The sequence below is a fragment of the Saccopteryx leptura genome, chromosome 3 (genome assembly GCF_036850995.1).
Source record: "Saccopteryx leptura isolate mSacLep1 chromosome 3, mSacLep1_pri_phased_curated, whole genome shotgun sequence".
Lineage (NCBI taxonomy): Eukaryota > Metazoa > Chordata > Mammalia > Chiroptera > Emballonuridae > Saccopteryx > Saccopteryx leptura.
This window is the reverse complement of record NC_089505.1, coordinates 86,976,323-86,987,564: the sequence shown is the minus strand read 5'-3', so window position 1 is coordinate 86,987,564 and position 11,242 is coordinate 86,976,323. Positions and strand designations below refer to the sequence as shown.

Below are 11,242 nucleotides of genomic sequence, written 5' to 3'. Positions count from 1 at the left end.
GAAGCCCCTAGACAGGCTATGGAGAGGCCCAGGAAAGGCTGTAACCTTGAGTCGAAGGGACGGGTAAGTACAGAGGCTGACTCTTCCTGACCCCTGCCTCCAGGCACTGCCTCCAAACAGGAAGCTCCGCAGTAGGTCCAGGGCTAGTAGGAAGCCTGCCTGCACACTGTCTCCTCCCCCTCTGCCTCTGCCCCTCCAGTGGCCAAGCACTTCTCCTCACCCCCTGGACTAGGTCCCAGCTCCAGAAGAGGCCACTGGAAGGGGGGAGAATGAACTGCCTGGCTCCATCTTTTTTTCAGAGGCCCCTGAAGCCCCTGGCTGTGGGGTAACCTTGGGGATGAGCAAGGCAGGGAACTGCAGTCCATCCTGGCCAGTACTGCTGTGCCTTCAGGGACCGACATGTCATGAGGTCATCAGCTAGCTACTGTCCCCCCTCAGGCTGGCCCATTCGTCACTTTGGGTTTTCACTCTATTTCATATCCAATGGCAATACTTGCAGGGGGACAGGGTATCTGGAAGTCCCTCTAGTCCTGGTTTTTACAAAAATAAAGTGAAAGGACGTCCCCAAGTGGACGCCCCAGGGGCCTGGGGCTCCCTTTCACACTTGTCACAGCCTCCAGGCCCATCTGCTGCATTGACAAGTAGCTTGACCCGGGGCTTAGTGGGGAGGGAGTTCTTGTCTTCATACCACCTCCTAGCTCAAAGCCAGAGATCCGTTTGTAGTTTTTTGTTTTGTTTTGTTTTTGACAACGGAACATTTCTGTACAGAATCCAATAAAAAACTTCCTATGATTTGCACCTAGCATTTCTAGGCTGGTTTCATGGAAACACTTTCACAGAATCTAACAGCATCCCTGCCTGGCCAGCTGCCCCCAATGTCTCTTGCCCTGGGGCCCAAGTTCCTGTACTAGTGCGCTATTTCTTTGGGGTGGACTTGCCCTTTTCCTTTGTCATGGCCTCACCCAGAGAGTCTGACGGTTCTGTAGCAGTGGGGTAGGCACCAAGGTCCTAATAGTAGAAGAAGCCTCTTCTCGGCGACGGCTTCAGGAGCCGCTAGCCCCTGTGAGGTTGATTGAGGAGGGCAAGAAGGCAGAGGGCAGTTGGAGCCAGGGACCTCGGACCTGTTGTGCCAAATGACCAGCCGGGCTGGCCCGGGCTGGAATTTGGAAGTTCAGCCCTGGGACTGCGGTGCGAGATCGCCACCCGGCGGCCGGAAGAGAGACTAGAGCCACTACCCACACCTCTGGCTGGAAGCTGAGACCCGACAGGCAGCCCCCAAACCGCCACAGCCCTGACCCCGCCTCCGCCCCTGTCTGCGCTCCGGAGAACCTGCTGGGTGAGGTGGAGGTGCCGGGCCTCCCTCTCCCTGCAATCTGGCCAGTACAGGTTTAGCACACGAGCGAGAAAGGGGCATCCCAAAACGAGACATATTTTATATAAAGTCGATATGTGTAGTTCAAAAAGGCGCATTTAAGTAGGCGTCGTGGTGGCGGGTGATATGAACTTTCGTAGTATCTTCATACCCATTTCATAGGTTCGAGCTGTCTTTATTCTTAATTTCAGGCTGGTGGGAGGAAGGGCTGAAATCTCTTCCTGGGCACAGAGCGAGAACCCTGTCCCGCCCCCACCCGAGGCTCCTCCTCGTGTGCTGGGACCCCCCAAACAGGTACCCAGCGCTCCGAGGGCTGTCGATGGTCGTGGGCTCCCAGGAGTCCGGAGGCGGGGCTCTGCGGGGCCGGAGCTTTTCCCGAGAAAAGAAGAAAAACTCTAACTGGGGTGACGGTGCGCCGGGCCGAGCGTCTGGTGGGCGGGGAGGTGGGAGGAGCATCTCGCGGCGCGAGGCCAGAGCTCCGAGAAGGCTGCGGAGCAGCGGCAGCTCGGGGACGTGCGGCTTAGAGGGGCAGGCCTTGGAGCGCGCGCACGCGGCGGGGGTGCAGCGCTGCGTGAGGAAGGGGTGGGGATCCGTGGAAGCCGAAGAGTTTAAAGGTGGGGGTGGCCAGGGGGCCCTCGGCCTGCGAGGCGGGCCCGTCGTGCTTTGTGCCGGTGGGAACCGGGCGTCCCCAGCGGGTTGAATGGACCGGGGCGGGGCAGCGATTCTCCTCGCTGCGAGGGGTCTGCTCCGCGCCGCTGCCGACCGCGACCTTCCCACCGCGGCGCTGCTGCGGGGCGGGAGCGAGGGTGGGCTGCCCGCCCGGGGGCCCTGGGAAAGAGGCTCAGCCCAGGATACTCGCTCCCAACCACTTTAGAGGTGGGAGGAGAAGAGAACGGGTCCAGCCTCAGTAGGCGGGGATGTGGTGGGGTGTGGATTATGCCTAAGCGCGCAGACTCGGGTCCACGGTGGCTCTGCATATTTCCCTGCGTTCGCGGGCACGCGGCACCGTCTGGCCACCCTCACCCCGGGACCAGGACGGACGTTTGAGGTTCCCGCCGTCAGTACTGGCGCGCTTAAAACTGTCTCTGCGCCCGCAGACCAGAGGGGGGCCCCCTTGAGTCGCAGACCACGCCTGGGCTTCACCAGGGCCGCCACAGGCGCAGCCCCGACCTCGGGTTCTCGGCGCAGTGGCGAGACACCGGCTGCGGTGCCGAGACGCTGGTGGACGGGCCGGGGAGACTGCCGGGAAGGAGAAGCCGGGGTGGCGGGGACCATGAGCCGGCGGCTGTTGGATTAGGGGCCCAAATGGCGGGGGCGCAGGAGCCGCGCCGCACGGGCACCTCGGTGCCGGGACTGACGCTGTCCATGGTACTGTCAACCGCGCGCGCTTGCACCAGAGGGCAGCGCAGGCCGCCGCCACCCTCCTCTCCGTGCCGCAGAAGCTGGCTCACGACGGGCAGACAGCCGCGGAAGCCCGGCGGATTCTCGGCTTCGCTGGAGACCCACCAGAACCCTGGGAAGAGGGGAGCGGACAGGAGAAATGTGGAGGGTAGGGGACAGTAGAAGAGGGGAAGAGAAAAGCAGAGTTGTAGAGAAGAGAGAGAAAGGGAAGGGGAAGATTGGAGCGGAAAGAAAAAGGAGAAGGAGGGAGGGGAGGGGAGGCAACCTGAACGTCTCCCCCGGGGTCCAGACCTTCTTCTGCTCAGATTACAACTCCGCAGCCTGCCAGGCCTTTGACGCCTCCCTCCACCAGCAATCCGGGGCCCCTCTTCTCCCAGCTGCCCACTGCCCTGGGCTCTCTTCTCCATCCCTCCTTCCCTCCTTTATCTGGCCTTGTATTGTGCATGGCTCTGACCCCACCAGGTCCCCCCTCAACTCTTCTCTCCCAATCCTCTAGGGTCCACCTCTACCTTGCACAGAGTTCTGAAGGCTTTTCATATACTTGACGCTCAGCTCCAGTATGTCTGCCTTCTCCAACTTGCGTTTCCGTATCTGTGCATTGGTGGAAAGGGCTCTCAGCTGGGGAGCCCGGGTTGGAGGATATAAAGCTGGAGATCATATCACCCACCGCCACCACCACGTCCCTGTGTCTCACCTGATGCGAATAGTGTTTCTCCAGCAATGACTTGAGTTGCTCCAGCGACACATTGATGCGTGCCCGTCGCTTCTTCTCCATCAGCGGCTTGGAGAGCTGTGGATGAGAAGCTGTTATAGGGCAGGGCCCAGCTCTTTCACCCTTTACTCCCTCACCCCGAGCCTTTCAGAATCCCAGACCTTTCGGAATCTGCCCACAGGGCCACCGGAGCTGCCCCGAGTCTCGGGATCAGTGCCCATGTTGTCGTATCTGCGCCCCGAGGAAGGCAGCACAGCCTTTATAAGGGCCATTCGTTTACATGTCAAAGAGACAATCCTGGACTGCAGGGACCCTGAGGGGGAGGGGATGAGAAGGGGACCTACCCGTGAATTCCCCACCTCCTTCTGCCAGACCCCCTCCCACAGCCCAGGGTTTAGCCTCCCCTCCCTCCCAAGTGACCCTTTTTACCCTTTCTCAGTCTTTCCTTTATCCCTCATGCCCCCACCACTTTCCCAGGCTGGGGTCCCCTCTCATTTCCATTCCTGGCCTGTTCCAGTGTCCCTAGGTTCCGGGACTCACCACCAGGACCACTGGCCTAATCTTTGCTGCTCTTGTCCCAGTGTTCTTGAGGGGATGCACCCATTTGGGGCGTCCATGGGCCCAGGCAGCTTGGAGCCCCACTAATGACGATGACAGAGCACAGGGCGCCTGCCAGCTTGATGAAGACGCGGAGGCAGGGCGCACCCGCCAGCGAGGCCTTTCTGCGGGCTTCACGCTCTGGCCTTGCTGGCAACGCCGCATTAGCAGCCCTAACGTCGGGACAATGCAGCGATTTTCTGCCTGTGGCCGCTCAAAGCCGGGCACAGGCCAGGCCTGCGGGGGCCACACAGTGACATGTGTCCCATTAAAGCGTGCAGCCCGCCTGCAGGGCCACAGCCAGCCTCCCCCTCCTCGCTGGGGCCTCGGACTGGGAGCACTCCTGCACCAGGATGCAGCCTGGTCTTGGGTGCCCTCTGTCTCCGTTAGGTACCACGCTTTTCCATGGGAGAAGCTGGGCAGGCAGCCTCGGGCCAGGGAGGGTCAGAACGGCCTTCCCCACCTCCACCCCTGGCTTTTCAGGCTGTCTGGGCTGGACAACCAAGGCTCTGAGAACCCTTTCTCTTACAAGGAAGGCCTGGGAGTTTATTCCCAGCGGCCTTCTCCGGGTTCCAACAAATAGGAGGTGAGGGTGGGGAGGGCCACTGATCCTCCAAGAAAGCATCATTCTGTGCTTTTAGAGTCTGGGACTTGACCTCTTTTATTAAAAAAAAAAAAAAGAAGAAGAAGAAGAAGCCTGACCAGGCGGTGGCGCAGTGGATAGAGCGTCAGACTGGGATGTGGAGGACCCAGGTTCGAGACCCTGAGGTTGCCAGCTTAAGTGCGGCTTCATCTGGTTTGAGCAAAGCTCACCAGCTTGGACCCAAGGTCGCTGGCTCGAGCAAGGGGTTACTCAGTCTGCTGAAGGCCCACGGTCAAGGCACATATGAGAAAGCAATCAATGAACAACTAAGTTATAGCAGCGAAAAACTGATGATTGATGCTTCTCATCTCTCTCCATTTCTGTCTGTCCTTTCCCTATCTATCCCTCTCTCTGACTCTCTCTGTGTCTCTGTAAAAATAAAAAAATAAAAAAAAAAGATTTTATTTATTGGTTTTACGTGTGGGGGTGGGGGTGGGGCTGAGAAGTAGTTACTTCACTCTAGCTGTTCATCGGTTGCTTGTTGTATGTGCCTTGACCAGGTGTGAACGAGGGTCCACTGCACCAACCTCTTTTCATTATTCCGGCTGGAGCTGGAGACCAAGGGAGCCCAGGGGAGGAGGTGTCTGGCCCAGGACGGGCTAGGCCCACAGAGGACTCCGGAGCAGTCCCGGGTTTGGCTCCAGGAGCGGGACGCCAGTAGCTATGACTGACAGGAAGGGTGAAGTCCACGGGAGACCCTGGGTTCAAACCTACATATTTCCTTTTACGGGATTCGTATAGGTTCAGTTTCAGTGTTTGTAAAATGGGGTACTGAAGAATGCGGGCCCCCACAGCTGCATTCCAGGGCGATGGGTAGGTCGCGTGGACGCAAAACTTCCGCAGTGGATCTTTGCAGCAGAGGAACGAACAAATTGGCCTTTGTAGGAGGGGGAGGAGAAATTGCTTAGTTCTGGGTGCCCCCCCCCCCAGCTCCTTGGAGCCGAGGCATCTCTCCCTCTCTGCCCCCGCCCAGGGTATTGAAGGGCCCTGCCCCGGCAGTGTCCGCCCCAGGCGCCAAGCAGCGTGGAGGATGGCGCCTCGACTTCTTTTCACGCTGAGGCTGCGGCGACAGCGGCCCTAGGGTGCTCTTCTGTCCCGGCTCAAGGCCCGCGGGCCAGATCCCGGCCGGGCTCAGGGCGAACGGCGGGGCCGAGGCCGGACAGAGGGTGCTGGCACGCGCCGGGCAGCTTTGAAGCGCCGGGGCTGGCGGGGCCGAGCGGCCTCTACGCGCTCGATCTGGTTTGGGGCGGTGGCGGCGCGATACAAAGGCGCCGCGGGGCGGGCGGCGCATTCCGGTACAAAGGGGGCAGCCGAGTGTTAAGGCCATTGTACCGGTCCCAGAAAGCCGCTCCCGCGCCCGCCCCCTCGGGGCCAAACTCCGGGCGCCCCGCCGCGCGCAGGCTTCCAGCTGCAGCACATCTGCACCGAAGCTGGGCGCGCGCCTCGCTCTGGTGGTCCCCCGGCATCCCCGCCTCCGCTCTCGAGCCGCGGGGCAGCGGGGCAATTTGTCCTCTAATTACGATCCCTTCCTATAAATCGCCGCCCGCGCCTTTCAACTCGGGCGCAAGGACACACCACAGGCCCCCAGCTTGGCTCTCGCGGCTCGCAGCAGGAGCTGGGACCCCGTTCCCTCTCCAGAGTTAGGGCTACCATAAAGGGGCCGCGGCCCCCTGGCATCAGCAGCTACTCGGGCCGTGACTCTTCTGGCGCCGGTGCCCAGGGATCCCGGCCGCGCAGGGTGGGGCCGATCACGTGGCTGGCTGAGCGTTTCTTAAGCGGTGGAAAATTGACCGCAAAATGCTCTGATTCGCAATGTTCTGCTTTGGCGCCGGGGAGCGAGGCCGGCGGGGGCGGGTTTCTCAGCCGTCAAGCTCCGCCCCGCCCACTTCAAAATCCTCGGTCTCTGCCTCCGTCACCCCCACTCCTACCCTGGTACGGCTGGCTGCGCTTCTCCACCCTGGGCGCGTCCTCTAGCTGCGGTTCCCCCCCTCCCGCCCCCACTTTCCGAGCTTCTCCTCTCCTAGTGCGGCTCCCTCGCCACCAGTCTCGCCACAGGCCGGTTGAGGGTCGCACAGAACTCACAGCTGAAAGGAATTCCGTCATACTTTGCCCCTTGCAGCTTCCCCCACCCCATCCCCATTTGACCCCAATTCGGGCTCTTAGGAGCAGCTACTTTCTCCACTAAGTTAAAAGCAAGGTAGTTGGAGAAGACGTAAGTCTCCAGAGAGATCCCTCTTGAAGACTCGGGCTGGGGACCCAATTCTGCTCCCTCTCCCACGCTGCTGGCCAGTCCTGCGTCTGGGCATCCTACGCACATTCAGGCAGACTAGGCCCCCAAGACAAGCAGGGGCCGGGGAGACGTTTTCTGAAGTGGGGGCGCGGCAGCGGGTTCACCCCGCGTCCTCTGCAGCACTAAGGACGAAACGCTCTCGAGCTGCCGGAAAGGGCGTGGACCAACTCAGAAGCCGGGCTTATGCAACCTGGGATGTAGGCCACCGACTGCCTTTCCATCTTTAGGACCCGGGGTCCCCTGGGCGCTTGGAAAGGAGCACAAGTCCAGGCAGAGCGTTGGAAAGACCGAGGCTGCCCTTGCTTATTCAAGGAAACAATTTCCATCTATAACTCCGGAGGGCTCTGGGAGGCTTCCAGGACTACTCAGAGCCCGCTGCTTCCTCGGGCTCGGGAATTTAAGACTAAGAGTAATTTGTATCTTTGCCCTTCCTTCTCCCGTTGGCTTTCTTGACTTTGGCAAAAAAAAAAAAAAAAAAAAAAAAGGAATATTACAGAACGAGTCAGGTCTGGAGACGAGGTGGGGAGGAGGTTTACGAGCCCCAGAACAAGAGCCCTCTTAGACGTTCCACCAGCTATCCCAGGTGACAGCCCTGTGCAGCCTCTCTGCCTTGTGCCAGAGCCCCTTCCTTCCTGCAGCCCCAAGGGATTTAAAGCAATGCTCAGTGGCTGAGTGTTTCGAAGGCCACTTCGGGTGGTGACTACTGGGAGAACACACCACACCGTCCCCCTCCGCAGATGCATTTCAAAGTGGGATGGAGTGATGGCTCCGTGTAATTAACTATTGGGACACAGCAAAAACCCTGGGATGACTCAGCCCATTGTCTCCAGATGGGGTTGGAGAGGATGCGATTGTTTAACTCTCTTTAGCTGGGTTGGGACTCCGAATAGCTGGGCAGCCTAGGGTCCTCCAGGGGACAAAGGCTGGGACTCCAGTGAGTGCATCAACACTGAACCGGGCTGGCCTAGCTCCGGGAGAGTGAATTCAGAGAGATCCCCATTGTCCCAGCCTTTTCTGTTTCTACCCAGCTGGCTCTAATCTTTAAATATTTACCCGGCCGCTTTGTGCACGTATGACTTATGCACTTTGGGCTGATGTGCTCATAAATTACGCGTCATTTACCCATTTCCAGACTAGAGAGAGGAGGCTTTAATGCCTGGAGCCCAGAAGGGATAGGGGAGGGAAAAGAAAACTTTTGGAGTACCAGGGTTCCCTTCCTCCTGGGAAGAGCTGCAGCCACACTGGAGAGCTCACCCCCACCTCCACGTGGGAACTGGAAGAGGCCTGTGAGTGACAAGGGGCCCAGAAGGCCACTCTAATAGCAACTGACTGGGGATCCACCAGCAGGGAGGAGGGAGAGGCCTGTCCCTGGACTTTCCCCTTCTTGGTGCCAAGCGTGCAGAGGAGCAAACTTTTCATCCTGGGAAGCCGGTATGGGCAGAGGTGCTTGGCTGACGCCCATCCTTGCACCTGCCTTCTGCTTGCTCTGTGCAGCTCTCTTCCTCTCTTCTCTCTTGCTCAGTAAAGCAACCCGTTAAAGAAAAGCCTAACTTGATTTCAGTCTGCAGTTTAACTCGGAAAGGTCAAAGTGGTTCTTAGGACTCTTTTAAACAGAGGGATCACGACTTCAGCAGAGGATGGAAAGCCATCTCAGCTGGTGGGTGGATGGGAGGATGGATGAGGGAGTGGGGGGGGGGGGGCTGCAGAGGGACCTTCCTGCATGAGAAAGAGCTCCCTTTGTGCTTGCCTTGCAGCTCCTAGAACAAAACACATTCAAATGCTTATTTACAAAAGAAGGCTAGTCAGGCATCCCAGGGCTGAGCGGTCTTTTATTTTCTTATGTTTTTGTAGGCTTGTTTTTCCCCTAGACTGGGGGGGGGGGGTGACAAACTGGGATGACATTGGAGAGCTTGGTGCAGAGTGGGTTTGCTTGATCAGATTGCTTTCTTGCGGGAAAGGGTGAGAAAGCAGTTGTGTGTGTGTTCCTGTTTCTTTGTGTGAATTACCGTTTCTCTGTGTGTCTGTGTCTCTCTTTGTGTTACTCTGTTACTCTGGATCTAGGCTAGTGTGTGAATATATCTGCTTACTTGCCTTTCTCCTCCATCACTGACCTGTGATCCCTGAGCCCTGGTAGATTCAGAAACTCCAGTGACTTCTAAAAATTCCTATCTAGGAAGAGATAGCCTCCTCTTTCTCCCTTCTCCAAGATGAGGCTGGTAGGGTAATAAGGGGAAGTGATGGGCAGAGGACAGAGGAGGCTCTCCAGTCTGGATTACTTTTTTATGTGTCCCCAGAATGAGAATGGTCCCTGGGCGAAATCAGGATGGTGAGTCAGCATGGAAAGCAGAAGCCAATGGCCAGATATGGAGGTTCCTGGGAGCAGTACCTCTCTGCCCCAGTACCAGACTCAAGCTCAGGAATGACGGTGCAACAAGCGCCCTCTAGTGGCCCCGAGGCTTCCTGGCCCAAAGGGAGAAGTCTTGAGTCTGGGGGAGACCATGAGAAACCCTGGCAGAGGCAGGAGCTCAGCTTAATTACCCAAGCCTCCTTCCCACGTGGCACTGCAACTGGGAGATTTTGGACTTTAAACATTAGCCCCGACCTGTGATGGAGCAGTGGATAAGACATCAGTCTGGAATGCTGAGGTCGCCGGTTTGAAACCCTGGGCTTGCCCCGTCAAGGCACATAGGACAACCAATTGATGGAACAACTCAAGTGAAGCAACTGTGAATTGGTACTTCTCAGCCCCGCCCCCTGTAAAATAAAAAAATAAAATCTTTTTAAAAAGAACCACTAAATCTTCTTTTAATTCTGATCGAATTCAGGATATGTCTTCTGAGCACCATTTAAACGTGGTACTGGGCTTTACAGAATGTTATTAATCCCTGACTTTGAAATCATGATCCCCATTTTACAGAAATCGAGGCTTGTAGTGTTGATTTGCCCAAGGTCACAAAGCTGAACTGCAGCAGCCGTGGGGCCCGGATGCCAGCCCAGGCTCTCCATCCTTCCCTGAGCCCAGCTGCCCAAATGCCAGGCGTCCTGCCAAGTCCTTAGGGGACAGAGGAAAGAGGGGCAGCCAGGGGCTCAGAGGCGGAGCCTGGCTGATGGCAGCCCACAGCCTGGCTGTCCTCCACGCTGTCTGGCCCACTACTCTGGGCTCCAGCCTCCCCTGGGGCCTGTCCCCTATCCTGCTTCGCGCTTGCTTCCTCCTGTCTCTGACTGCGAACTCCGTGACGCCCTCCTCCCTTCGTCCTTTTAGACTCTCTTGCTCTCATTTCCAGTGGCAGATGGGCTGCCAGTCCCCGAGGGCCCCAAGGCCTAGCTGCAGCGTCCCTTCCACCCAGAATCTTAACCCCCGAGCCCTCTCATCCATGGGCCCTCCTGTGGTCCCTCTCTCTCCATCCTTATTTTGCTGCTGCCCACTCCATCATAGTTTTCTCTAGTTATTTGTTGACTTACTTTCTCCTCCACCATTGCTCAGTAGCTCCTTGGGGGGGGGGCGTTATTAACCGTTTTAAAAAGTAAAGGTCAGTTTCTGGTTATAAAAGTAATATGTTGATTGTGGGCAATATGGAAAATACAGAAACATAAAAAGAAGAAAATAAAAGTCCCCCAGAGTGTTGCCACCTGGTGTTAACCATTGTTAAGTCATCTTGGATTCTATTTCAATCATTTTCCCAGGCTCACACGAATGATTTTTTTTCTCTCCAGTGCAGTCAGGATCACACTGTCAAGTTTTGAATTCTGCCTTATGAGAAACATAATATATCCTGAGTTGTTCCAACATCGGCCAAATGGGTGTCATCCCAATGCGTGGATGCGCAGCACTTAGGATGACTGACGCAAGGGCAGTGTCCCCGAGGCAGCCGCGTGGGCTCCAGCGGGCGCTCGGGGACCCTGCTAGGGGCCGGTGTGGGATCACCGTGCTCCGTCCCTGAGTGCAGACCCCTGGAGGTGGAGAATGGGATCGGCTCAGCTCGCGGCTGCGCACCGAAGGGTGTAAATTATGGGGAGTACTACGCAGGGCCTGCCCGAGGGTGAGGTTGCTTCAGATTTTACGTAATTCTTTGGTCAGGGACATTTTGGAGTTCGGTGGCGACTGCTCCGCCCGAGATCCAGGCAACCTGCGGCCCCGCCCCTCCGGCCGCCTCTCAGCCTAGGTCAGCACAACCCAGGCTGGGGCGGGAGAGGCGGGGCATTGGGGGGGGGCGGTCCCTGGAGGGG

General features: G+C 57.8%; 1 protein-coding gene across 1 annotated transcript; it reads right to left on the bottom strand.

Annotated features, from left to right (window-relative positions):
- Positions 1-2,511: 2,511 nt before the first annotated feature.
- HES3 (hes family bHLH transcription factor 3) lies at positions 2,512-3,563 on the bottom strand. Its single transcript, XM_066372004.1, has 3 exons — positions 3,468-3,563; positions 3,283-3,364; positions 2,512-2,885 (listed from the first exon to the last, which is right to left on the bottom strand). The coding sequence occupies exons 1-3, from the start codon at positions 3,546-3,548 to the stop codon at positions 2,512-2,514; spliced, it is 537 nt and encodes a 178-aa protein (XP_066228101.1). The 5' UTR covers positions 3,549-3,563.
- Positions 3,564-11,242: the final 7,679 nt, after the last annotated feature.

Coding starts and splice junctions, on each gene's coding strand:
- HES3 (XM_066372004.1), bottom strand. CDS start 3,548: ATGGAGAAGAAGCGACGGGCACGCATCAATGTGTCGCTGGAGCAACTC. Junction 3,365..3,467: donor AGAAACACTATTCGCATCAG/GTGAGACACAGG, acceptor ACCAATGCACAG/ATACGGAAACGCAAGTTGGA. Junction 2,886..3,282: donor CCTTCAGAACTCTGTGCAAG/GTAGAGGTGGAC, acceptor CCCTCTTCCCAG/GGTTCTGGTGGGTCTCCAGC.